The sequence below is a fragment of the Copidosoma floridanum genome, unplaced genomic scaffold (assembly GCF_036245765.1).
Source record: "Copidosoma floridanum isolate Cflo_tuat_1 unplaced genomic scaffold, Cflo_Japanese_pri ptg000006l, whole genome shotgun sequence".
NCBI classification, from domain to species: Eukaryota; Metazoa; Arthropoda; class Insecta; order Hymenoptera; family Encyrtidae; genus Copidosoma; species Copidosoma floridanum.
Window position 1 is genome coordinate 16,994,258 of NW_028321883.1, and position 27,780 is coordinate 17,022,037.

The 27,780-nt window shown below is 35.5% G+C and overlaps 1 protein-coding gene across 5 annotated transcripts in view; it reads right to left on the reverse strand.

The window, feature by feature from the left end:
* Positions 1-27,780, reverse strand: part of LOC106639973 (uncharacterized) — a 33,677-nt gene that overhangs the window by 163 nt on the left and 5,734 nt on the right. The window contains exons 2-8 of one of the 5 annotated variants that reach the window (XM_089598223.1): positions 12,829-12,978; positions 7,147-7,437; positions 5,465-5,539; positions 2,930-3,010; positions 2,800-2,851; positions 1,129-1,384; positions 66-683 (exon numbers count right to left, since the gene is read on the reverse strand). In XM_089598223.1, coding sequence (XP_089454349.1) covers positions 66-683; positions 1,129-1,384; positions 2,800-2,851; positions 2,930-3,010; positions 5,465-5,539; positions 7,147-7,437; positions 12,829-12,978 — 1,523 coding nt within the window. Of the gene's footprint in view, positions 1-65; positions 688-1,114; positions 1,406-2,799; positions 2,852-2,929; positions 3,011-5,464; positions 5,540-7,077; positions 7,438-12,828; positions 12,979-27,780 lie in introns of all 5 variants that reach the window. The other 4 variants (XM_089598221.1, XM_089598226.1, XM_089598225.1 and 1 more) reach the window with 4 other exon arrangements.

Here is a 27,780-nt window from a genome sequence, read left to right on the forward strand (position 1 = left end):
CACCACCAAGGGTCAAAAAGTTAATAAAAAAAATCAAAAAATACACGTAAATAAAACAAATTTACCCAGAAAGTGAGCTGAACAAACGAGCTTTCAAAAGCTCACCTGAATGGGCGTGCTGCTGCTGCTGGCCGAGCTCGCTGACGGCTCCGCCGCTCATCAGCTTGGCGTTGTTGTTTTCCGTTGCGGTGAGCTTCGTGTACTCGAGTTGGCCGCGTTTTCGCAGACCCTCCGTCTTGACGATCGTTATGTCGGGATTGTTGTCGAGCAGCGAGGTCGCGGTCTTGGGCACCATGCCCATGCTCGAGGGCAGCTCGACGTACCCTCCGCCCTCGCGTTTTATCGTCGCCGAGGTCGTGGGCGCCGCTACCGCGATCGCGCTGGCGTTTATCTTTTGCAGTAGTTCGTTTATACTGCTCGCCGGGTCGTTGTCGTTGCCGGCCCCGATGCTGCTGATGAGGGCGTCGTTGCACGGGGGCGCGTCCTGCATGGGTACGGCCGCGACTACGGATAGGTCGCCCGCCAGGGATATGCGCTCGGGGCCCTGGAGCGTCGAGAGGTACGTCGCGAGCGTGTGCACCGTCACGTTAAGGAACTCGGCAGCGCGAAACAGCGTTATCTCCTTCCGCCGGAGTTTGGCGAGGATCTCCGCTGGGCCGGGCTCCGACCAAAAGTCTCGTACCCTGGCAATGGCAAAGCAATGTGCGTTAATACAATATTATTATAACGGGCATGTGGTACTCCGTGGGTAAATGGACATCTGTTTTGCCGACATTGGGTTCACCCTTATTAACTTAATTCATAACCCATATACTTTGCTCACATAAGGGTATTTCGATCAATGCAGATAATAAAAAACGTTCAGACTTGATTCAACATCTGGAAAAGTTTTGGGATAGCGTGTATCGTTTTTGTTACAACAATTTTTTAGGTTATTAACCAAGTATTCCCTCAACTTATTCATTTGGTCCTTGTATTTTGTGAAATTTGATCGAACGAAAAATGAAATTAAGCCGGTAACGCAGATGGTATACATACATTTATCCAAAGCAATAACAATTAACATTAAACAGTTGCTATCAAAATTAAAATTTGTCTGCACAAAAATAAGAAAAAGCATGTAAAAACCTGTATGGGTGTTTAAGGCATCCATAACTGTCGCGATATCTGCCGTAGAGGGTTCCGTACGAAACGCCGAGTATCTCGGCCGCGGACTTCATCTCGAGCTCTTTACTCTTGATCGCGTCCATGACGCGCCGTGTGAACGGTTCCTCCCAGAACTCCTGGCGTCTACCCGTCGTCAGGTAATCGTTCATCCTGATGACGTCGCGGAACTGCTCCGGCACCGCTGGGTTCATTGCGTTCGAGTTCGTCGATGTGTTCGCTGAAACATCGAAATTTTCATCTTTATTTGCCCCTCACCCAATTGCAAACATTCGAAGTGTTCGTTTATGATAAATTTATAGCAATTTTTCAAAACATTTTATCAAATGCATTCCAAATACTCTCTTTTTAAATTATGGAAGCATTTTAAATATTTAAACCAGGATTCGTTCCTCTCCATTCGTGAATCATTAAAATTAATTCCTAGCTGAGTTCGAATCAGAAATTAAACATCGCTTATTATGTTGAATATAAAGTTTTTTTAACCGAAAGGTATGAATAGGGATACGAAATTTTATATCAAAAGACCACACAAAGTCGAATTTCTTAATTTACGTACAGTTGAAAAAATGTTGATTGAACAGTTTTCGAGATAACATGTTTTTAATTTTGATATGAAGTTGCATAGCAACTCGCTTTGTAGTAATTAAGAATTCGATTAAAAACAAATTAGATTTCCAATTAATTTGACTAATAAAGTACTTGAATCGAATTAATTTACGAGAAATTTGATTCATGTGCGAATCAAATACTTTATTAACCCAATTCTTATATAGAAACGATAATAATGAAAATCTTATTGTGGAGAAAAGACATTCAGTATATTGATGAAAGGTTCTACCTTACTGACAATAACATTATGCTGCATTTTCGTTAATTAGTAACTTTACAACTACTTTTACGCTAAATAATTAAAAGAGACATGAAATCGATACTTTAAGGGATCATTCAATTTAAAATTTACTGTAATCAGTTACATGTGTGTAGGGCACAAAGTTGCATCATGAAATCAAGGAGTACTGATGCCCTCATAACCTCAAGTACTACTTTGACTGTCACACAATATGACTTTTCTCAGTTGATTTGTAACTAATTACAGTAAATTTAACTCGATTGATTCATTAGTGTACAAACTTTGTGCCTCTTCTAATCACGATACGTTTAAGGAGCTATACTATTGGTGATATTTGTTAATAAAAATTTATTGACCACAGGAAGTCGGTACAGTGGTAACTCCCAATGATATAATCGGTACTTACCTCTGAGCTACAGATGTAATCACTGTATGTATTATGGTGGTAATGATGAACAAATAATAGAACATTTTTTTTGATAAAACAAATCGACTCAAACGTTGTATTTGTATCCGAATAGATTCACTGAATAAATTAAAATAAATCGAAAAATGAACAGTGACCTTGCGATAATGGTCTTGAATAGTTTTAATCACAGACAAGTTTACAAAACAAAACAAAATAATGCTGTCAAAATAATCTCTTTGTTACAAAAAAAAAAAAAAAAATGATTGCTATTAGAATAAATGCAATTATAATGATAAAAACTTTCGATAAAATTTATTTGAAAACAAATCAGCGCGTGTCAGACATAAAGTACTAAGCTTTAAAAACACCTTACCCCTCTTCTCCTGATCCGAGTTGCTTTCGTCTTTCGGCATGTACGACAACTGCTGCGAATGGGAACAAAAATTAAATTAAACTCTAGAACAAAAGAATAAACTCAAGAAAAATCCAAGACTAAAACTCACAATCGGCATCGGCGCTTCGTTGCTTTCGGACATCATCATGTCATCGTCCCAACTTTCGTGGTCGCCTTCGCTCATTTCTTCCTGTTATTTATTGAAAAAAAAAATTTTTTAAATCATTTTAAAATCTCATTCTGTAAACTCCATATTGCTAACCAGCTTGCTGGTGTGTTATTTAACGCGTTGTTGTATTATAATTGTTAATCAGCCACCAACGATTAGTACGTCAATAATTAATAAGCACAATACACTTAATAATCGTTTTTCATGACAGAGTATCACTATTCACGTCATACACATGATACATACAATGGACGACTGACAGATGAAATGATGATGATGATAATACTAAAAAAGCTCTGTACGTGAGTCTCGAAAGAGATTAATTGAAAATCACGCGAAAACTGAGCCAATAAAAGCATTCAATCATACATTTTGCATGTTACGTAGTCCCTTCGCGCAGGCAGTATCGCCGAGTTTTATCCGATTAATTTTGTATCCCTGGCAAGCTCGAATAATTGTATATTACAGTATTAATTTCGAAAAGCTTTTACACAGAAGTTTGTGTGTTTACGTAACTTCTAGTGGGGGTATACTCTGTCATTTTTTGATGCTACGAAAAATATGTATCGTCACTCTTAATACAAAATATACGATTTTTACTTCATGAATCAAATGTCAAAAAAAATTGTTGACACATTTTTTTTTTAATGTTTAGTAAGTCAAGTACGTAATTTTCAGAGTGTAAAAATCTTTCATACACTGAGAGAAAATAACAATAAAAACTACTGTGCCATTATTATTTTTTTTCTATTATCACTGTAATCTGGTGTCAGTTGTCATTAAAAAAAAAATTTTTACTTTTGTTTACTGTGTTAACAGTCAAAATAACTGTACATGTGATTCAGATTTTAATTCTGAACTATAAACAGGCCAGTGACGATTAAATGCCGTTAATACTAAACAAAAAATCAATCAAGTTTTTATAAAAATCTAATTGTATTATTTTTTATTCACAGCAACGATACATTTGTGACGAAGCCTCGCAACGGTTCATATTATATACATAGATATGTGCTTTATGCATTGCTTGCTATTTAATGCGATGGACAAGTTAGTTGAGGCATTATTATGTGTGGATGCTTAAGTGTGTGGCAAGAGAGACCTTACAAAAAAAATTAGGATTATGGAAGATTAATAAGCTTTACATACAAAAAAGCGTGTTCCTCAGCCGTTGCGAATATTCGTTAACTTGATTAAAGATGGTAAAAAATCTCAAATTGTTGGTAGTTTTGTGCATCACAAATTTAATGTAAGAGTTATGATGATTATCTGTGTAAACATTTAAACTACAATGACGACATCGATGCCATGGACGGGAAACATTATTTTTCTAAGAAATTTTTGGACATGAAGATTGTATTCCAAAAATTCAAGACGGAGAACATCATGTGACACATAATTTTTGAACAAAATACTAGATTTCTTACCTAGGGCAGAAATTACAATTTGCTCGCCCGAAGGACGCGGTTGTTGTATGTTTGTGCCGAGGTGAGAACGACATTTTTTGTATTAAGGTCGGTAAGTGCAATTTTGCGCCCGTGGACTCACTTTCTGCCCACCAATTACTTTCCGCCGTAGGGCGGGAATGTACTTGAGGCCCGACAGGGCCCGAATGTTTCTTCCTGCTTGTGGGCAGAAAGTGTGCCCTAGGGTGCAAAGCACTGCGCCCGAGGGACGAAATAGTAGTTTTCGTCGGATAAGTGCCGTCGTCTCTGGGGTTATTTTGCGGCCCAAGGGACGTAAGATAGCCATGAAGCGATAGCACTTATGTGGAGAATCCTATTTTTTCTACCGAGGTCACACCTGACCCTCAAAAACGCCCGAGGTCGGAAAACGTTATTTTCCTACCTTGGGCTACTTTGAGGGTTGGGTGTGCCCTCGGTAGGAGAAATAGGGTTCGCACCCAACCAGGGTAAGCATAAGGAGTCCCTCGGGCCCTGCTTCGCACCAGGTACAAAAACTACTTTTTTCGAAATTTTCAGACGATAAATATTTTAAACCAAAATTTTGCAATAAAAAAAGAATTACTAGCTTAATATTGTTTGTCCGCCGATTCAAAGACATATTTTTAAGCAATGTTTTCCGTCCACAACTTTTGAAATGGTTATGTTTTTTATCAGTGACTTCGAAATATAATGTTTTTCATCTATAAAGTCAATGTAATGTACTCAACTAACGACAGATAAAGTATGTGCATAACTAGGTACACTTATTTTTCTACATTCGAACGATTGGAACATCAACCAATTACATTTCCATGAAAATTTCTAATTCTATCATACACAAACATGACCTCAATGCTAAATCAGTTTATTTTTCTTATCTTTCAATTTACGTCAAAGTAAAATAGAATTTGTTAGCATTAAGTTTACGTAAACTACTGTTTTGTGCATATTCTACCTACACGATGACTAATATGTTAATAAATACAGTCTACGATTTATTTGATAGAAAGAAAATGCAAATTTTACAAACTCTCGCATGATTGAATATTGTACTGCTTATGTCTTTTGGTGGATAATGATGCCGACTTAGATGAATGGACAAAGGCTATGGAAAAATTTTTCCAGAATTAGGGCATAATTCATACAATTTTGCATTATTGTTTATTCATACACATTCATATAAACATAAAGTAGATGTGATTTTTTTCTAATTCCGAAATTCGTTTGACTGATATTGCGTTAATGACCAGCTCTTTAATTGAAAATAAATTGTAGCAGTAGTTTCGAAAATTAAAATTAATAAAAAAATTGTTCGGATACCTAAAAAATATTGTTGAACCATCGTCATTAAACGTATGCATATAATAATAACAAATTATCTCTGAGGTATGCGTTTGTATCTCTGTTGGAAATTTTCGGAAACGAAAAATTAAACTACATCAAGTTAAAATAATGTAGATTCAACCGACGTCTCAAACGAGCTTTTTTCAATAAAACAGTAATAAGTAAATATTTATGTGTGCGTGTGCAGAGGAAAATCGGTTCAACGGTCGCTATTGACCTGAGCTGTCGATGACGATCGACAAAGACATTTGAACCGAAAAAATTTGTCAGACAAGTACTCTGCAAATGATCACTCAACTAAAAATATTCCATTCAATCAAAGATGACCCATCATCATGCTGATTTCATCTAGAGGAAACTTCGTACTCAAAAATCCTGATTTTGATTGGTTGATGAAAAAAATTTCATGACATCTAATATCACAAAATAGTACGCAACATTATGTGAACGACTCTTTGTTGTTTGACAAAAATTATTAATATTTCTTTCGAGCTCTTTATATTTCGAGCTTTTAAACACTTACTGGGAGAGAGACAGAGTTACGGATTATACATCCCAAAGTTTTATCTAAATCGGTGATCAGCAACTCTGACGCTTTTCTGATTAAGTGTGATGTTTAAGGAAATTTAAAAAAGTAACTGACTTTGTTGCTTTTAATCCAATTTTAGTTTCTAAAGCCAGTTTTGTTTTAAGTCACAGTCACGTAGTCTAAAGATCGAAGAGAATTGAAAAATACCTCCAAATAGTTACGGTTGTCTATTGATTCGCAGAAAATTAACGTTTTTTTGTACAGTTTTTTTTATTGTTTTTTTTTTTCTATAAAAAAATACTTAAAAAATGGAAGACTGGAAATTAAGAAAGTAAACAGAGTAAATCCTTTTTAAAATAACTTTTGTAAATGATCATTCTGAAATATGAAACGTACTAAAATTAATGGAGAAAAAAAAAGTTTTTAACAATAAAAAAACCTACCATTACTTTATCTGTTGTGTAAAAAAAAAAAAAAAAAAACCTTTTTTGATTAACATAATCTTTCCTCCCACGTCATATCTGAAACAAGGTTTTTCATCAATCATACGAAATAAAGATCTTCTCTGAATTGAAAGTATCCTCGAAAAAAAGAGAGACATGAAAACGAATCATCAAGCGCAGAAACACAAGAATGACAGGCCAAAGCATTGTAGGGTGATCGATATTATACATAATATATGCAGTAAAGCATAATATGGGCAATGGTGTGACGAAGACAGTGACTTGGTGGGGGTAAAGGAGTGGATAGGAGCAAAGCACTAATCTAACCTTGCTAACAGATAAGGTGCTGTCAGTGGTGGTAGTGGTAGTAGACATAGTAGTAGGGGTGATGCCTACATTGCCGGTGATGCAGGATATCTTGGGCGTGAAGACGTCGTGGGCCGAGGGTGGATCGTCGAGGGGTGGCCTGCCTCGGCGCTTCGTCTTTGGCGGTGGTGGTTCGATCTCTGCGGCACCGCTGTCGTGGCCTTCGCGTAGCACTGTTTCCACGCCCGGTGGACCCGACCCGCCTGGACTGTGGCCGCTGTTGCTCAGCTCGTTTGGGCCGCTCTCGCTGCGCCAACTCACCTCCGCCAGGCCCTTTATATGTAGGTCCTCAGCAGTTTTCAGCAGCGACGACAGCCTTGTCTACAATTATTATTATTATTATTATTATTATTATTATTATTATTATTATTATTGTACATTATTTTTATTGCTTTTTAAAAATTTTTATTTTATTTTTGTATTATTATCTTGACGACAGAGAAAATTCTTCCAAAAATATTTTAACGTAGAAACTACAAAAATTTTAGGGCGTAATCATAGTTACAGTAGTTTTTACATTATATTTTTTTAAGTTTTCCAACAGGATAAAAGTAATTTTTATATCAAGTATAAAATGTATCGTAAAGTCGTTGTTAAAGTTAAATTCCTTTCAAAATTTTGTCATTAGGGAAATAATCGAGCTACTTAAAAATTAAAATAATTTTAAAATAAATTATTGTAATTATTTTCTTTGGAAGGTATGTTTAAAAACTGCTTACACTTGTTAGTGTTTAGTGATTAAACTTAGAAGAAAAAAGTTTTATGCTTTTTTTTTTGTATGTGGTGAATGCTAAAACATTGAGTCATAATTATGTGAAGCTGGTTTACCACTGGTGTTTCAAACAAATAAACTTTTTTTATCATTTTTCAAAGCTAAAGAATTGTCTCTTTCTGCTCAATTTTTTTTTTTTTTTCTCTTTGCTTGCTACATGCCCAGACACTAAAATTACATGTTGGAAATAACATTTTAAAAAATCTAATTAGAGTTTTATTGCGAAGAACACGATAAAAAAAGAAAGCTATTAAAAATATAAAAAGTAATGGAAAAAATTATAATTCTGTTCTCAATGTCATAAAAAAGAGACCTTTTCTAAATTAAAATTGAAAATTTGCATTCGACAGATTATACAAATCTTTTCAAAGTGCAGTTCGGCACTGTTGAAGCTTTTACGCTAACAAACTTTTTTTTTTCTTTTTCAATATTATTTCTTTGAATGCTGGTTCGCAGTCTCTGACGAAAAGTCAATAAATATTTTTAATGGCTATCACAGGACGAGTATCGAAACGCTCGTTTCAATACTGCGAAGAAAATTTTCCACGTCTCGGGAGTTTTTTAACAAAGCACGGAAAATAGAGATCTGAAAGGAATTCCAGGGAAATGAAAGACTTCCTTTTCGTCTTTGCGATATGAATGTTAACACACGCAACTACAGAGATTTAATCGGGAAAGTCGGTAATTGTGTTGGACGAATTAAAAAATTTCTTTACACACTCATCGCGAAAAAAGATGGATAATTACGTGAAAAATTTTTAATGATGAAACATACTTGTGATTCAGTTAGAGTTTAATTAACGGTTCAGCAGGCGATGGCTTTCAACGCCGAATATCACCCGCAACTTTTCGTGGGAAAAAATTGCGGTCTTCTCTTTTATGTTGCTGAAAGAAAAAACGCACGACTTTCTAATCGAAAGTTGGAAAATAAACAGCCAACCGTACGTATAATGGATCTTTCGATCAAAAATATGAAGAGACTTTCATCAACTTCTTATTTGTTGCATTACTGTAGACAAAGTTATGAACAATTATTTTTTAGATTTTCAAACACTTCTGTAATTTTACTACAATTTTAAAAATGATGCACCTAAAAATAAATGTTGTACGCAATACTTATTTGTGGAAATATATATTTCAATTAATTTTTACTGATCTAATCAATACCCCCACGCTACAGACGAGCATAAATTTTACTAATTCGCGTACCGATACTTAAAATTCTCTGTATACTCTCAGCTTGAGCGTAACAAAACCGCGCGCATTTACGATAATAAATTTTGACGTGAAGTATCGGCAAATAATTATCACTCCACCGATATTCCCTGGGCACGCGTCATCATCCTGATTATTCTGGGAAAAATACATTTATTAACCAGACGAGCTTCGAAAAATTCCGCTCTCTTCCAATTAAAAATCCCTCGTTGCGCGGAAAAAAAAATTAAAGATAAACCAAAGCGTAACCGCCAAAAACAATCATACAAAAGTACTGTTAAAGGGAAAAACGCGTCCAATTTAACTTGCGAAAGTGTATCGGTGTCTCCCTCCTTTTGTTTCCCTTTTGTTTCATATTCCCGCGCTTATAATAACGCTGCTCGCTCGAGAGCCTCGATTCATTAGGCTGTAATCTAAAACAACAAAACGAGAGCAAAGTTACACGGTGCATAATATAGAGGGATAAAAATAACGAACGCGCAGTGCACGTATAGGCACCCTATTCCCTCGTTGATGGAAACCGCATAAAAGGTGTTTATTGCGCGCAGAGTTGAACTTTTTTAACGAATAGTATGATAAAATGTGTAATGCACGAGAAAGCGAGTTTAGTGGTGAAACTATGTAACTAGTATGCCAGGGTGTAGGGTATCTATAAATCGGCTGTAATCAAGCTACATCGCGAATATCGATCGATTTAGAGTGTGTATACGATTAATAGTACGGTTGATAGATTCTGATAAATACAGTACTATTTGCATTGCATTGAAATCGATTCAAATTATGGATCCTTTGTTTGGTGATTTTTACAAGTTTTTAAGATTACGTTTTTTTATTTCCGTTCTGATAGTGACAATTTTACTTAGTCTCTACAAAAAGGTTATTTATTTTATGGATTTCTCTCGATTATTAGTGGCTCTACTACTTTTATTTTCAAAAATTTTTTCGTAAACTCAAATACTTGATAGTTAATTTAAATCAACAGGTTTTTGTAATTGTGAATTTTTCTTACAATACTAATCATACGAAAATCTCTTATTTATCCTTCAATTATTTGAGTACCTAATTTTTACATTCATTTTAACTTAACCTTTTAAAAGTCATGCTGATTTAATACCATACGAGTTAACTAATATATTATAAAATTAATTAAAAAGTAATTTTTTTTCAAGTACATACAACTTTTAAAAAAATATTGAAAAAAAATTTTTTTTGTTGGAAACCGAATTTCCCCGTGCTACATTATACGTTTTAATGAATAAAAAACTTTTTATTGCAAAAAATTTATTGTATTTAGAAAAAAAAAAAAATTATAACAAAAATATTTTTAAAAGTATTCATGCTCAAGTCTGCATGTTACTCAACATCAGCTTCTTTCCAATGCATAGAAATACATTTTTATCTGAACTTTACAATTTAGGAATGTGTTATTTTTTAACAACATAAATTAAGAGTAAATATTAAATACTACAGAGTGTGAGTAATTTTTGGTTTTTCCGATACAATTTTTTTGGGATCAGCACGGTTGATGAAGCACAATTTTTTTTAAAGGAAAAACCGTAATTTTTTTGCAGACAAGCATCACCTGCAAAGAAATTTTTTATGCTTGGAAAAGATTTTCTAGAGAAATGTCAGAGAGAAATTTTTTTATTTTCCCACGCTATAATTTTTTCTTCGGACATTTTTTTTGCTCTGATTTATAATCAAAGATGACGGTAATAGTGGTTAAGTATACAAATTTGTGTGTTTATAAATTTTAAGTACAACTTTTCATGGGCACACAAAAAAAGTTTTTATAAAAATTTGAATTCACAGTAAAGATTCACTAAAAAATAATTTTTTCCGAACAGTGGGATCACTTGTTAGCGCCTAAATTATCACCTCTTGTCTCTGATCCGATCGTAGATAGATAGACAAGTATCTCTTAATTTTTACCACGTGACAATGACACAGAGACGCTTCACTGAAAGTCGGCTAACGCAGCGGAGCGATGCACCGAGTTGAGGACACAAACTTTCTATTCTAAAATGTATGGAAGCGCTAGAAAGTAAACGGTGCTCCACTTTTTTCACATTATTTTTCAAGCATTAAGGTTAATCATTTTTCCGCTTGACGAATAATGGTAAATAAACGCAGTACGCCGATTTTAACAGATGCACAAGTTGGGACAGGTCAAAGAGTTTGTACGCTGTTAAAATCAAGTCATTATTCTATACGAGAAAGATATTGATTCATTGATTATAATCAGAAGTGGGTCCGAGTAATGTTAAAATTTTCAATGGTTTTAAATAAAGTTTCCATAAAAAATGCAATGTATTTTTCTGGAAACAATTTTTTTGCTCCACTGTTTACAATATAAAAATAGATACATTTAAATATGTATTTTTTTGAGACAATAAATAATATTTTTAAATGTTTAAAGAAATATTTGTTTAAATGCTTTGACATCTTCTTTTGTACAATAAATTATAAAACACTTGAAAAAAAAAATTATTTACCTACTTCTAGAAGAGCAAAAAAAACGTTTGTTCTGATTAGATAATCAACCTCTATATTTAAGTTGAAAAAAAAGTTTCAAACTTAGTAGAAAGAAATATCTAAATATGGCCTACAGATACCCAGAGCCAATAAAATAATGGTTTTACGTCGATGACTGGTCTTACATTAATTGTCTGTCTCTACTTAATTGTAGAGACGATGAACTCTTGTAAGTTGGAAGACAAATAGATACACTCTTTGAACTTTTCGGTTCAACCGTAGATGAAAAGTACAACTACTTTTAAAGTCACAATTAAAACATTTATAAATTTATTAACAATGTATATACTCACAATTGATAAAAGCGTAAGTCACCAAACTATTTAGTTTTAAAAACTTCTGAACAGCTAAAGGCACAAAACTAGCTTCTATTTTTTTTCTTTTATCAAAAACTAATTAAATAGTGCTCGGACCGAAAACCACCCCCACGATGGCACGATAAAACAAATTTACTTATCTATCGAAAAAACATGTATGCTACTGTATACGTGAACGTACGATGCTTTTTGTGTAAAAAAAAATCATAGTAATAATAAAAAAATATTTAGAGTGACGAAGCGCACGTATTTTTTTCATGCAAATATATAAACACACAATCGGCCAATCGATTAGATTTTCGCTCGAAACGTCACCAGCAGCGTGTTTCGCTCGTTGAACTTCGCTCCACGAATTTTTTCATCTGTCAAATTTTTACTTCCCTTTATTTTGATAGCAACAATGACCATTTTATTGTTCGACTACACGGAAATAGATAAAAACGTCAGTGAAAAATTGCGAGCTCTATTCATCTGTGTCTTTTTTTTTCTTTTTTTTTCTTTTTTTTTTTTTTTTTTTCACTACCATCGATTTCGCGTTTACTGGCGCTGTTTGCCACCGAAACAACGAAAACAAAACTCGTGATTAGCTCCGTGATTAAATTCACAAAAATGACGTTACGGTGATTCAATTTTGGACTATATTGTACGATCGCCATAGGCTTTCAATGGAACTGTACTGTCCCTCCCGCGATAGATCGACTATTTCCGATAGAGCACTACCAATGATTGTCACCGTCCAATGCTCGGGATTTCGATAATTGGTAGGTGCACTACCGCGCCGATGTGAACAACGTGAGTATAAAAATATAGTAGAATAGAAAAAAAAAAAAAAAAAAAAAAAAAAAAAACAGGGCATAGTTGGGCACAACTTACGTGATCGATGTTGATCTCTCCCTTGTACATAAACTCGACGAGTACCTTGATGTCGGCGAATTTGACGTCACGCATGATGACGATTGGATCTTTTTCCTCGTATTGTGACAAGATCGTATCGAAGTATGTGCTACACGCAGACAGGACGACCTGCACAGAGAAATGGAAAAAATACGTGAAAATAACACATTGTGTAGAAAATAAAAAGTGGGCGAGAGAAAAATAAAAGTTTATCACTCGTATGTGACACGAAATCGATTTTACTTCTTTTTTCTTTTTTTTTGTCCTTGTTTTATTTGCTTTTTTCTCGTTTGATGAGGGGAATACAGGATGATTTTTTTTTTTTTTTTAATTACTTATTTTTGTTTTGTGAATCGTGCATTTTTTTAAAATCGTTTTTGGGTCGAGTTTGAAGTGCATCCACTCGGAAAAACGTTTGACATACGCTCGAAATTTTGCCACTCCAAAGGATTTGTTACGCTCTGTTTTGGCGCAGACTATCGATTTGTTGGATTTTTTTTTTCGATGGCCTTTTTTATCGACATGAAATTTGTTCGTATTTAAAAGCAAGTTTGAAAACTTGAAGGGCTCGATTTATGGAAAATTCAGTAAGTTTCCTCATGTAGCATACGTCAATAGTTAGCTAAACGAAATAACTTATAGAGATTTGGATCGAAGAAATTTCACGAAACTCATTTTTTCTCTAATTTTTTGAACTATGATGACTCAGTGTTCTTAAGATAAAATGAGTTTTTTTTTTTTTTTTTTTTTTTTTTTTTTTTTTTTTTTTTTTATACTGACAAATAAAGTAACAATACTGCTGCTATAATAAAAAAAAAATTTTTTTTGAGTTAAATACTTTTTCAACCCAAAGCTGCATTAGCCATTGATATATTTTTAGCCTAGATCCTTCTACTTATGTACGATATCCAACACGTACTTTTTATATCATCCCAACAAATCAAAATAGAAAGTTGACCAAACAGTCCGATTATAATTATTTTTATTTCGCTCGCTCAAGATCACAAACTCCAACAAATTAAATTTTACCATAAGTCAACTAAACACGTACCTCATTCATAAACTTTGAATTACACTCTAAAATCACTTTTTCATTATTAGAAAGTCTGGCATGCAAAATTTCTCTCTAGTCGAAACGCAACTTGTAGGAGCCGCGCGGTGAAATCGAAAATTTTTATCAGATGTACAGGTGTTTGTGTGTACCTGCATGTGCCTATACCAACCACATTTTTACCTCGACGGTAGGCAAAAAAATGAAAAAAAAATATTGTGTTTCTTGCGTAATGAAATTCTTTAGCAAATTTGTGTCATTGTATCAATTAGCAACATGTGTCAATGCATAGAAAAAACATTTATTCTTTAAAAAATTTTCAAACGGTTGCCAAACTTAAATAATAAAAATAGATAAATAAAAAATCACAAGTGTAACACATTGTTGTTGAAAAAATTTGACAAGCATTTGCTAATCTAGTGTCACCATCCTTGATATAATTTTTTGTTTGTCACTAAAAAAAAGGATTTTTTTCTGTACTTCCTTATATAAATAAGTACGTAGTAACGGGTACAAAATGGAATTTTTTTATGGAGTATAGTATATATTAAATGTATAAACAAGGTGTCGAAGAAAAGAGTAAGACCGCCAAGCCGAGGCCAGTCAATAGCCTGAATATTTAATACCAGGACTCCCGTCCCCACCTCCCCTTCGTGGACTATTGATTTTCTCGATTTTTATGTCTCCGCAAATAAGACCGCCCCGCCACACCGTTTCCTCCTTTCCGCCCACTCCGCGGGATGTACTCCCTCTCCACGGCCGTATAACGCTCTATTATGGCTTCCGACGCTTTTTACGCGGCCGAGCGAGCGACGGCGCGAAGGGGGAACACGGTGGTATGAAAAAATAAATTATACTCGCGAAACTGCCGAGGGCGGTGGGGGAGAGGGGAGAGACGCTTTTCGCATCGGCTTCTTCATTACGGGCCTCCTTTTTCTTCCTCGCTCCTTGATCGCCGGATGCTACTGCGGCAGCTCTGGGCACTGAGGCGTTTTATTTTGTCGAACAAGGATCTGCGTTCCTGTGTCTCGTGAGATCGCGATCTGGATAGTTGGAGGGTGGGAGGATATAATATATGCGTGCGCAAACGAGGGGTGAGAGAATCTTTGATTTGAATGATGCATAGAAACACATTTTTTCATTCTACTTGGTCCAGCAGGTGGAGTATCATTGAATATTGGACATTTTTTTTTTTTTTTTTCTTTTATCACGAAATTCAACAAGAATATAATTATTGCATGATAAAGATACGGAGTGGGGGTGAGGTGACAATCGTGACGATGTGCACAAAAAATTTTTTTTCTCAATTTTCAACCTAATAATTTTCTTTTGTGTAAAATACTAATAAGAAGTATTGTGACATTGTTCAGATATTTGTGTGGTTCATTCACGAGCGAGGGTTTACTGTCTGCCAAAGGCTGGATTTTCATTTGTCATGTTGTTTTGGATTTTTGGGATTTCGGGGCCCTCGGGAGATTAAAAAAAAGTTGATTAAAGAGCACCGAAAGTACGTGGATGTGCGCGCTTGCGATCGAGTTTTGGCTTATTTTCAAAGCGCCGCGGGAGATCGAGGAGGTGCCCTTTGCTCTCTGTGTACTGGCCTATGACGCTTCGATGGAGACGGGAAAACATGTTTGAATTTTTTTTTTCTCGTAGACTCTTGGCATTAAAAAAATGAGGTGGTCGTTTGCGAGCTTTGATAATTTTTTTTCCTTTCTATTTTTTCAGTTTCTAGAATATAAATGGGTATAATTTTTTTTTTTTAGTTTGAATATGTATGAATACTTGACTACACAGAAAAAAAAAATTGTAAAAATTACTGTGCTTTAGTGGAAATTTAGCATCACAAGCAACATACTTGTTATTATAAAGCAATTCATTCTCTACATCCAGTAAAAATTACTGTACTTGCGATAAAAATTACTGTTTTTGATATTAAATGTCGTTAAATGATTAAGTAATGAAAAATTACTATTCCAGCTCAGCCATATTAAAAATTTTTTTTTCTTACTGTACTAATGTGTAGTCCAATTTGCAAAGCTAGTACGTTAGAGACAAAGACTTTAAACTCTGATATTTTTAGATCATTGAAGTTGCTTTCTGACTTTTTTTTTTCCAAAAACAGTGGTATTTTAATTTATCAAAATAAAGTAGTTATCCATAAAAGTCGGAATGTAATTGTTACTCCAAAATCGGAGGTTTTCTTTTCTTTCCTTGCAGAAATAAATTTTAATCTCGAAAACGGTTTTTTTTTTACTTTCCCGAGTTTCAAAGAATCATATTTTTGGGATTTTTGTTGTGTGAATTTTGTGATTTTTTCAAAACACAACTAAATTAAAGCTGATTTTAATCAATAAATTTTTTAAAATAATAAATACTTTTACAGTATAGTCATAATATGTGTCGAAAACATGAAAAATTAAATATTTACGTGAAAATTTAGGAAAACCAAAATGTAATAAAACACTCGACAACTTTATTTCCAACCAAACACGAAATGCATTAAAAATATAACTATGCAGCGATAATGCCCTCGGAATTTGAAATGCTCGAAATCGCTAGCACCAAACGAGCAGCAATGTCAAAGAAATTTGCGCAAACATGTATATTAAAAATTAATTAAATCGGTACTCGAATGCCAAAGCGTTACCAGCAAAACAATACAGTGGCTCGCGAAAGGAAGTGACGAAAAAAAACAAAAAAAAAACAGAAAAACTGTACTGATAAATACGCGGGGCTATCTCTCCCGGTACCATGTCTCATCTTCCTCGAGCTTTTGATGATTCGCTTAACGCCCGAGACAGGACGTAAAAGAAGCTCTCGGGCGTCTCTACTGCGCGGCTCGTTGATTAAAAAATTTTTTCAACTCTCAAAAGCCAAAGCTTCTGATGCTAGATTTCTTCATTCCTCCCTCTAAAGTCGTAACGAATCCCTCCTTTGAAAGAAAAAAAAAATTGTATCGTTGCATTGTGATGTATTTATTTATCTTAATTTTTTTTTTATTTGTTAACAAACCCCAGCAACCGGACGCTTGCGATGATAATAACTGTCTTAAGCCTCCCCCTTTTCCCCCACGAGCAATTTCTCAAATATGGCCTCTCCAGAACGCGGAAAGCGTCCTCGGGAGCGAGCGACTTAAAACTTTGATCGTAAAAAATTTATGTACAGAGCCGTAAGAAAGTACAAAAAGCCGGGAGATAAAAAAAAGCAAAAAAAAACAAAAAACTAGGCAGCTTTCCCCGCGGACGGAGGGGAAAATTTCCGTCTAAAAAAAAAATAGGGTGGGTGTGCTTTTTTCATCCTTCCTTTCCTTTTTGATTCGAATTATCCTGAGAGACGCGCGAGATACACTCGAGAGAAAATTTCGAAGCGTGAAGTAGAAATGAGATCTGGGGTGGCAAAAAAATTTGGTTTTTGCGGTACCGTCTCTATATACACAACCATATACTGGCAGGGCAAAAAAATTACTCACGAAAGCGTAGCTAATGCGCATTGGATGTAAAAATATATGTATATACAGCTGTGGCATCATCGATGTCGATGATGTACATATTGTTCCTTTGAACCGTGTAGTGGCGATGTAGAGGAAAAAAAGTGTGCCCGTGTTGGAAGATTATTTCACGTGGACTGCATCGGTCCCTTTGTGCACGCTCGAAGAGCTAATGCTGTTTTATTTTACCTTTTCCTTTTTTTTTTTTTTTTTTTTTACGTGTGTTGAAAAAATTCGGAGATGCCGTCCGACTTTTTTTTACTTTATTTTATGAAATTTTACGGTAGATGATGATTACGGCTTTTGCGGACAAAAGAGCTTCAAAGAAGATGTGGGTGTTTTGTGAATATTTGTAAAAAGTGGCTGTTTTTTTTGTTCGTGGAGCTGAAAACATCGATCACTTTCTTAACGTTAAATAATTTGACCAAGTGGAGGTAAGGACAATTATCTCGTGCAGTAATAAGCCGAACGTCAAAGGCTTAATATTTTGCGCTTCTTTGGTCAAGCGGATTTGCGTTTCATGACTGCGTCGTGCTTTTGAAGATTCGATGTATTCGTACTTATCAGTTTTTATCGTCCTGAATACGTTTGGTACATTGATATTTTGTAAAATACTTTGGCTTTATTTTTTTTCAATATACAAAGCATTATTTGTAATAAAAAAAAATTTTTCTAATTATTTGTAACAGAATTTAACAAAAACTTTCTCAACAGTATAATCTAAAAAAAATCACAGAAAAACTGTGCCAAAGTGTTTAAAAAAACATTAAAATATTTTTAAATAGTTTATAACAAACAAATTTTATTTTCTAAAAATATGTTTATGTGAAAAATATGTTAAAAATTTTTTTTAGAAATCATACAATGTTGTTTTAAAGTGTTAAAAAATGTATGAAATAATTTAGCCTGAATCTGAATACCACTATGATTTTTTTCTCCGACAAAGAATATTATATAATCACCCTATTTATTTATTTTTGATAAAGTTGAACTTTCAGTAGTTACGAAAAAATAAAGTTTGAAATAAAAATAATTAATATGCAAGAACTGAATGTGCCTTTAGTGTCAGCTATTTCTTTCATTCGTAAATTATAAATTTGAATTGCGAAAACGTGTATAAAAGTTCTTGATGAGTTTTAATGAAATTGTGTTTATTTTGAGATAAAAAAAGTTATTCGTTAAAGTATCAACGAACAGAAAAAAAAAACTTTTTGTTTTATAATGTAAATCATTACTAGGAGCAGACTATGTTAAACTAAAACCCACATATACTCTAGACAATAAGCTGAATTTTTTCGAAAGACATTTCTTAATCAAATAGATCTTTTCATCATTTTGAAATCAAATATCGTTGGAAAAAAAAAAATTCCACGATAACTCAAACAGTCGAACCTTGCACAATATGTGGATTCGGTGTACTTGAAAAATAAAAAGAAAAAAATCGAGACTCTATAGCGAGCAGCCAACTTCCTTTTCGCCACGAGTTTTTCCGCTTTGATCTTCGAGCGGCGCACTTTGATCTCCTCAAACAAAAGCGAAGCTTCGCGTGCGTGAGCCAAGAATTTGGAGCAAGAAGATACAAGTGCTGGGGACGAAATGTTCATTTTCTTCGCGACTCGTTTTTTTTTTTTTTTTGTTCATTTTTTTTCATTTTTTTCAAAAAACTCATTTTACGGTGGATTGCTGACTTCCGCTTTTGTACGTTTTTTTTATAACTGTCTTTTTATTTCTCATTAGGAAAATGGCAGGAACGGAAGCGGTGATACTGGAACGAAAATTCTCATTTCATTTTATTTGATTATTTTTTTTATTAAAAAAAAGATGGAAAAAAATACATGCACAAAAATTTATGAAAAAAAGGAGAGAACCACGAGCGCACACAAGCGTTTGCCGCTCGAATTTAGTATTTGCTCTCGAGATTTTGTTTAATTAATTTCAGAGACAGACAGAAAAGGGGGGAGGTGGCGGAGGAAGCATTAACATATAAAATGCAAAACAACTGGCCGAGGAAAAATCTCGGATTTAAATAAATTCTGAGCTTTGGACAATTTTCAAAACGAATTTCGGTGCAGTACGAGTACACCATTCAAACACGTTTTGAAGCTTGAGTGCGACGATTTTATAAATTTGCGTACAATACGCATCACGTGTATTTGCAAGGCGTTCCAATGATTAAGGGGAGGAAAGAGATTGATTTTCGTTTGCATACCGTCAGAAATATTTTGTTTGGCGAACTGCTGGGGTGTATGTGTTATTGGGGCTTTTTAACGCACGCGTAGCGGTACTTTTCGACCCGTGTCGTAAAGCGCGAATGTATTGGAAAGGAAAAATACTCGCTCTGGTCGTATTAATTAATTCGCCGGATGTGTTGTGTGAATTACTTTTGACGATCGGAGTAAAATGAGGGTGGGCAATCGTTGGAGTTTATTGAGGGCTGCTGGGCGTTGCGATCCGTGTGCAAGTGGGCATAATATTTTGATCCCATTAACTTGATATTATTTTGTTCAATTCTACTAAACAGCGTGTTCAAAGATTTGTGCCGTTTTGTATCACAATTTTTAGTTTTAAGTAAAATATTTGTTCACACGAACTATGGCGTAATTATTGTATATTTTTCTCACTATTATTCTTTAAAAATAGAGCAATACAAAAACTTTTCAGACATGTTTTGCAGTACTTCAACAAAAAAAATTTTCATTATTTTCATTTGTACCTTTGCTCATAATTATATCAATAAGATTTTTTCTAGCAAAAAACACTGCGGTGTATTTTCAGGGTAAAAATTTTTTGTAAAATATTTTTGAAAATTTCTATCAAAAATTTAGATGATTCTTTTTTGTTTGTTTTTTTCTTTAATTAAATATTAAGTATCATTTTGTAGACCAAAATTTCGCCAATAAAAGATTTAAGAAGCGTTGTTTTTATAACTTAAATTTAAATCATTATGATTTTATGAGTAAAAATATTAGTTTCGATAGAAATTACTGCTTTACCACCCACTGAATTAAAAATAAAAAAAGAATAATAATAATAAAGTAACTAATGACGGTTTGAATAAAGGAAACCAGTAATTAAACTGAGCGTCATTAGGACTCATTTCGATCGATCGATCCACTCATCAATCAATCTAATGTTACTTTCGCTTCGTCCCTTTCACCTTCACTCAAGTATCGCCCAGACGCATAAAAAGAGTGCGGAATGCCCAAATATCATGTGAATAATCATCATTCGCGCAAAAAGTTGAAAAACGCAAGGCAAACAACCAAAGATCGGCGCAGAGACTCGCTGATCCATAAATTATTCATCGGAAGTTTGCCCTTTTTACTTCCACTCAATCGTCCCCCTTCATTTTTTTATTTTTTACTTTATCCTCCCGTGCCTTTCTCAAGGCCCTAAGACTTTTTTTTCCATTCTCTTTCAAGTTCTTTTCTCTAAAGCCATTTTCCTTTTGTCGACGAAAAAAAATTTCCCTTTCTGCGCATCGACTTCCAAGAAGTGATTATCTTGGCAGTGTATAATGGATTGCAGCTTCGAATCGTTTCATTATCGCGATGCGATTAAATGAAAAAAAAAGAGAAAAAAACGGGAGCAACTAAAAAAATTATCGATTCCACCGATAGAATCGTAATATTGAAATAACATAAAAATTTCGTAATGCCCACGAACGGGTTTTCAAATATGGCTTCGTGGCTTGAATTACAAGCGATCCCGTTCGCAGATAAGATTCGATCGGGGTGGGTAAAATGTTTGGATTAAAAAAAAAAAATTCAAGATTTAGTTCAGCGATAGTGTAAACCATGTTGCTCGGGCTTCTTCGCTATATTTCACGTGTACATAGTTTTTGCTTGCACTGTGTTATTACTACGTTGATTTGTTTTTTTTTTTTTTATGTTTTTGTGTCACTGAGGACTAAATTTACAACTCTGAAAATTGAAATGTTCAAACTCCATTTAATGTGAAAATACTAATTAACAGTACATCAAAATTTTTGTTATAAAACTCGACTAAATAAATTTTATCACATAAACATCCTACTGCTTCGAAGTTAATTTTGAAAAAAAAAGAAAAAGAAAAAAAGATCAATAACGTTGATACGCCACTTGATAATGATGGCCAAGGAGTGTAGATAATGTGTCATTTCGATAAAATTTTCTTCCACCTATAATCGTGTTAATCGAACGTTTTTTTTTTTATTTTTTATTTATTTATTTTTTTTATTGTCACTCAGCTAAGACTCTCATACACACATACACGTTACTCGACTCGATTCCTCGGAGCCATCGGTATTCGAGTGAATTTTCGTAAACAGCAAAAAATATGAGACGTCCGGCGGAAACATTGGCCAATAAATATTTATGACCTACAAAAATCGATATCCCACTTGTACTGGGCATATGAATTTCAAATAAAAATTGACTCTTCTTCTTTTTTCAAGTCTTTTATGCCTCAATATGATTCTTATGATTCATCGTTGCACGTATTTTTATAAAATTATAAAATTTTAGGTGAAAAACACATCCTGCAAATGATGGAATATTTTTTATTCAATAACACACTGAAAAACATCCAAGTTGGCAATACGTGGTAAAGTGACACATTTTTGAAATCCAAAACCACATCGGAAGGAACATTATTAACTCGGGGATTCGGACAAAGGGCGAGAGTCGGCCGTGCGAAGGCAATGGTCCAAAAAGCGTGCGGGAAAAGTCTCGGCGATCCAAGGGGAAGCCCCGCGTATCGAGAGGGGAGTTACGAGGGTGCAAAGAAAGATGGACGTAACGCGAATAAAGAGCCAAAAGATAGACACCCGATGGTGCCCATGTGTATGTATGTATGCATGGAACAAAAGGAGTGGGAGGGGGAATATAGTAAAATAAACGGGGCGGGAGGATGCAGCCGCTGTGGCGGGACAAAGAGTGTAACGACGGGCATTTTGAATAATGCGGAGTTTACCGATGGAGAAAAGAAAAGGAACAACCAAGGGTTTCCACTGTACAAGGAGTCTTTGCGGCTATTTGAAGAGGGGGTGGGATTCCGAGGGGTGGAATCGGATGGTGAATCGAGGCAAAAATATTATGAACGTTTTTCTCTCAAGTACATAATATTTTGTTCATTTTAATACTAAAACGACTTTTTTCCTAACGTGACTCACAAAAAAAAAAAACCCCACATATTTAACGCTTCTTCAAATCGATACTCTATCTTATCCAACTTGGATGATTTTTTGTTTGTTTGGACCATAAAAAAAAATGAATGAATTATGAAGAAACGAGGAGAAAAAAACCCAGAGCCAAAAATAGAAGCATACCACCGTAAACGACATGATTCACGAACGGAAAGGATGCGGGCACGCCTCTCGTGGGAATTAATATTTCTCGATAATCAAAATCACAAGCCACTTGGACGAGGTCTCGATTAAATTTGGGCAGTCGAAAGGCGGGGGGGAGGCACAAAGGTCTCCCTTGTAAACCCACTTTTTTCCCTGTACACTTGAACACTTGAAAGATCCACTGTACGACAACACGTGTGGACAGCGCAGAATCTTCATTGAGACAAAGAGTGTATAGTGGTTGTAGGCGTGGGACGAGGGAAAAGGGGGAAAGCGCGAAAAATATGATAATCGAGAGAAGAGGGAGTTTTTGGGGTGGGTTGTAGTGCGCGTCCAACATTGTGTAAAGGAGGAGAAAGGGGAGTGCGTAATTTTTTTTTTGTTCCGTCTCGTGTAGTGTCTTTCTTTCTTTTTGCTCTTGGCAAAGTTTTTTGGCCAACGACTGCATCAAAAAGGGGGGGTAATAGAAGACGAGGGCCGGGCACTTTGGCAACGCTCGACGTCGAGTGCGCCCTGCACACTGTATTGTGTCTCGAGTGAGAAGAAGCTATCGAAGCCGGAGTGTCTCGGTAATGGCTTGCAACCGGAAATGGCTCAGAAATTTTCGAGGGACGATTTTTTTTTTTCTTTATTCCCTTTTGGCTGTTATGGTCCGTGTATGTATGTATCGGGCGGAAATCGAACATTACGATTGATCGGATCGGTGGATCGAAGCTGTAGGTAATTGACTCGACGCTTCTTCTTTTTTTTTATGTACCTTCGTTACTGTTGACGATATTTCAATGTATGGTGAATGTGGTCATGCTTGATGGCGCATTGTCAGAGCCTAAAAAATTGGGCAAGCATATCAATGCTTTCGACAGAACAGCGTTAAATGCAGATGTTGTTGAATCGATTTATTGTTCGTTAAATTTTTATAAAATTTATCGGTGGCAAGGAGCGGAGATTTTATAAGAAAAGGGGACAAAAGTCATGCTCGGTCTCGTTTGGAATTTTTTTCATCGAATTTTTGGGAAACAGCGTTTGTTGTTTTAAGGCATCTTTGTACTCTTGAAACATCGGTCCTTTTTTTCCATATCTTATTGGGGACATTGTGCGAGTCGAATCACGTATATTTCATAAAAAAATCATCGTACGAACAAATAGTCAACTAGGCTTTTAATCACCAAAACGTGTTGATTAACTTTTTTAATTTTACGAAATTTAAATTTCGTTCTTGAAGTACATATATATATGTATATATTTTTCTCCTGCACTTTTTTCCATCAGTACCGCTTTGCACGACGCAATCTCAAAACTTGACACTCCATAAATATGCAAACATTTTCTCGATCCTCAAAAAAACATGCGACGTGATTGGTCTTTTGCAATTTCGTAATTACAACTGCTGGGAGACTCAGCACTCATACATACATACATACATACATATATATACATGTATATTGGTCAAGTACGCGTACGCGTACATTGCTTAAGTTAACACACACGTAGCGCAAGTATATTAGAATAATACATAAAAAAAATATCGAGTACACGCGTTTATGGGTACGCGAGTTCGCAACATAATTATACAACATCAGTTCGTTTATTAGATTGTTAACGCGCCTATGTGTGTTATTTCCACTTTTTTTTTTTTTTTTTTTTTCTTGTATGCAAGCACGTACACTTGTAGAACGATGTATCAACTGTGCTCCTTCACGTGCAGGAAAATTCACCGCGACCCCCTTTTTTACCCGAGGCATCTGCTTTTATTTACACGCTACGCCGACACATGTAACGAGAAGTGCGTGCCCGCACGATAACTCGAGCTTATTATTACAATGAGAAATTTTTTTTTATTCGTCCATTACCGTGCATATGTGTTTTTCCAATTCCTTGCGCCGAGTAATAACGATGTTGTGTGCTTATGTTTTAGAAATTCGATCCAGATGTAGTGCGCAAGTAGTTTTCCTCGGAAGGAGGAAAAGGAAGAAAAAAAATATACACTACACCGAAATTAGGTAGATATCATCGTTAACCCTTAATGGCGCACATTTCGTGTACCGAGCCAGCTAATGACCACGGGGTGATAAAATATTGACGAATTTTCAGAAAAGCCGTGTTTTTAGGGGTTTCGTTGGCAAGTACACGAAAACAACCACAGTGGATTTTTTTATTTTTTTACAGGCCAGCTGTGTGTCTTGTTTGTATTTATATCGTACGAAAGGGTTGGTAACCTCGGTGGCAATGAACTCGAGTTGTTTTTCTCCTCTTTTTTTTTTTATAAAACCGGGTAATGCACGATCTACGAAGCTATATGTAAAGTGTAGACGAGAAAATGACGGTGTTTGTTCGTTCGCAACGTGCAATTTTCTTATACGGTAATGGTGATGATTGTCGAGTTGAGTGTGACGTAAGAGATGCAGAGGAAGAGAGAGAGAGGGACAACAGTATGGATCGTGCGTGTACGTGTGTACATTGAATTATTTCTAAATGGTATTATACGTGTAGCAGGAGATACGTGAGCGAATGTAATTTATGATTGATGAAAAAAAAGAGGTATCGAAAGCAAAGCGAGTATAGTTGTTGTCATTGGAGTTGTTGGAACGTTAATACAACGCTGGATAAGGTTATACACGAGACCTGAAGAAGTTCAAAGTAGGTTGAAAAACAGTCGTGATTATTTTTATGATCACAAGCAAGTTCTGTATTCAGTTCAGCACATTAGAATTGACATGAGCTTGGTATCAATGAAAAAAAAAAAAAAAAAAAAAAAAAGTATTGTCAGTAATAAACTTACTGTGCCGTTGAATAAATAAATCCAAATACAAAACTTTTTGCAAAGATAAAAATTGTGACTATTATTTGACCTACTTTTTCAATGTACGTGGTACTTTTCTTCCACGTTTCGAAAGTTGATGAGTTGTAGGATTCGATTAAATAATCATACCAACTTGAAGACATGGACACAATTATTCCATGGATTTTTAAACGCTTTAAAAGAACATTTTTTTTCCTCGAGTAGAGTGCAATTTTTTTGCTGGAAAGATTTTTTATTCATCACTGTACACAATAGAATACTGAGAAAAATGTTTTTTCTGTCGAATAAGTGCAATAAATTTTAAGTATGAAAGTTTGAAATAAAACTTTTAAGCACTTTCTCAAAATATGCAATGCATTTTTTTTTGCTGAAAAAAGTTTTTGTTAAGCACTATACTGTACTTAAATGATTTTTTATGTAAATGATGCATCACGTTTTTAGCACAAAATTATGTTACAAAAAAAAATGTTTAAATTTCCATGGACAAATGTGATGCTAAAGATAGTAAAGACCCCATACCAAACTACCCTGCGTCAAGAGATACAATTACCGCAGTCCACCTTTTTGAAAATTTCCGAAACACAAAGTAACATCAAACGCGTCATTGTTCGCCGACTCGGTTCGTATTTCACGTGATCCAAATATACCGTCGAAAAAAAAAAAAAAAAAAAAAAAAATCAAATTTCCCACGACCAAGAATGTAATCTGAAACTTACCCCTCCGCCCCAAAGAAAAGAAAATAAAACAAAGCCAAGTCTGCCTCGCCAACGCAACGTGCGCGCGCAGCATCCGATTGTAAAGTAGAAAATGGACCAAAAAAACCTCAGAGAGATAATCGCTTGTCACTCGATCGTCGTATATATATATATATATATATACACGTGAAAGAGAGATGTGCTTGGGGAGGCGATGTAAAAAGCGCGCGGGCGCACTTTCTCCCGCGGTGCGCGTTACACGTGTGCTGGCGCGTGTCACGTGTGCTCCCCTACTGCCACTCCTCCCCCATCTGTACCTCTTATATATACACATGTACACCCTTTTTTCCCCCTTATTTCCTCGCGTGAATTCATACACGGGTACCGGCTCTCGTGTGCAAAATGTAAAAATATTGAGCGCATTTTCGCCCTGGGGTCCCTTCAAAAATTGCACGGCCCATTTTTCAAACCCAAGCCTACAACAGTGACATGCGTCTCGGCTGTACTCGCTTGGATTTGCATGACAATCCGAGCGAGAGCTCAATTTTTTTTTTTTTTTTTTTTTTTTTTTTATTTCCATAGTCAACTAGAGAGAATACGCACGAGATGACGATGATGATCTAGCCGAGCGGAAGGACGAATCTATATACTTCGGAAGGGGGAGATTTAGTTTCGCGTGCGACAGGGGAGTCTTATATATTGTTGAGCAGATTAATATGCGCTCGGCTTGGGTGGGCGCTTTGTATTTTTGTACGTCTGTACGAGGGGCTCTAAATTTTGGGGGACTTTTTTTTTTTTTTTTTTTTTTTTTCAGGGGCTCTGTGTAAACAGGACTGCGGAGTTGGGCGAACGCGGTGGACATGTGACATGTGTGCTCAGCTACGAGCCGGGAACATACTCTTTTGCTCGAGTCGTTTTAAAAGAAATAATACAATATTTGTACGTCGTATGGTGATTTTTCTTCAGACCTTTTGTTTTCCAGTAAATTGAAAAAATTATAGATCCCCCGTTACAAGAATGTCCATATTTATGACCACCAAGTGCCCACTGATGACATAAAGTTCTCATTCGCTCCTTCAACTATATATATACGCCTCGTCACTGTAACCCGCTGTTTATCCCCCCACGCGATTACATGCGTGTGTACGAGACTCGAGAGAGAGAATTACGCAATACCCGCGTCCACGTGCAGCATATATATGTGTACTTTTGCACGTGTACGAAATAAAGTGGAGGGAATTGAGAGGAGGGGAAAGGCGGACACGACCTCCGACCGCCGCTGGTGCGTTGAGCTTTCGCTCCTCTTTTTCATTGACTGCGACCACAGGAACCACCGACTGGTATACACGTGGAAAGATGTGGAGCAAAGGGGGAGGGAAGCCACGACGTCATTGACGCGGCAGCGCGGCACGCGTTCTCCTCTCCTGAGTGAATGAGGGAGCGTTGCGTGTATACCTACTTAGTATCTACGATGTAGTAAGTACAACTTTGCCGAGAGAGAACCGAGCGAGTGGACTCTGCAAATACCGGAATGCCATTCTTTCCCACTCTTTTATTTTATGCGTG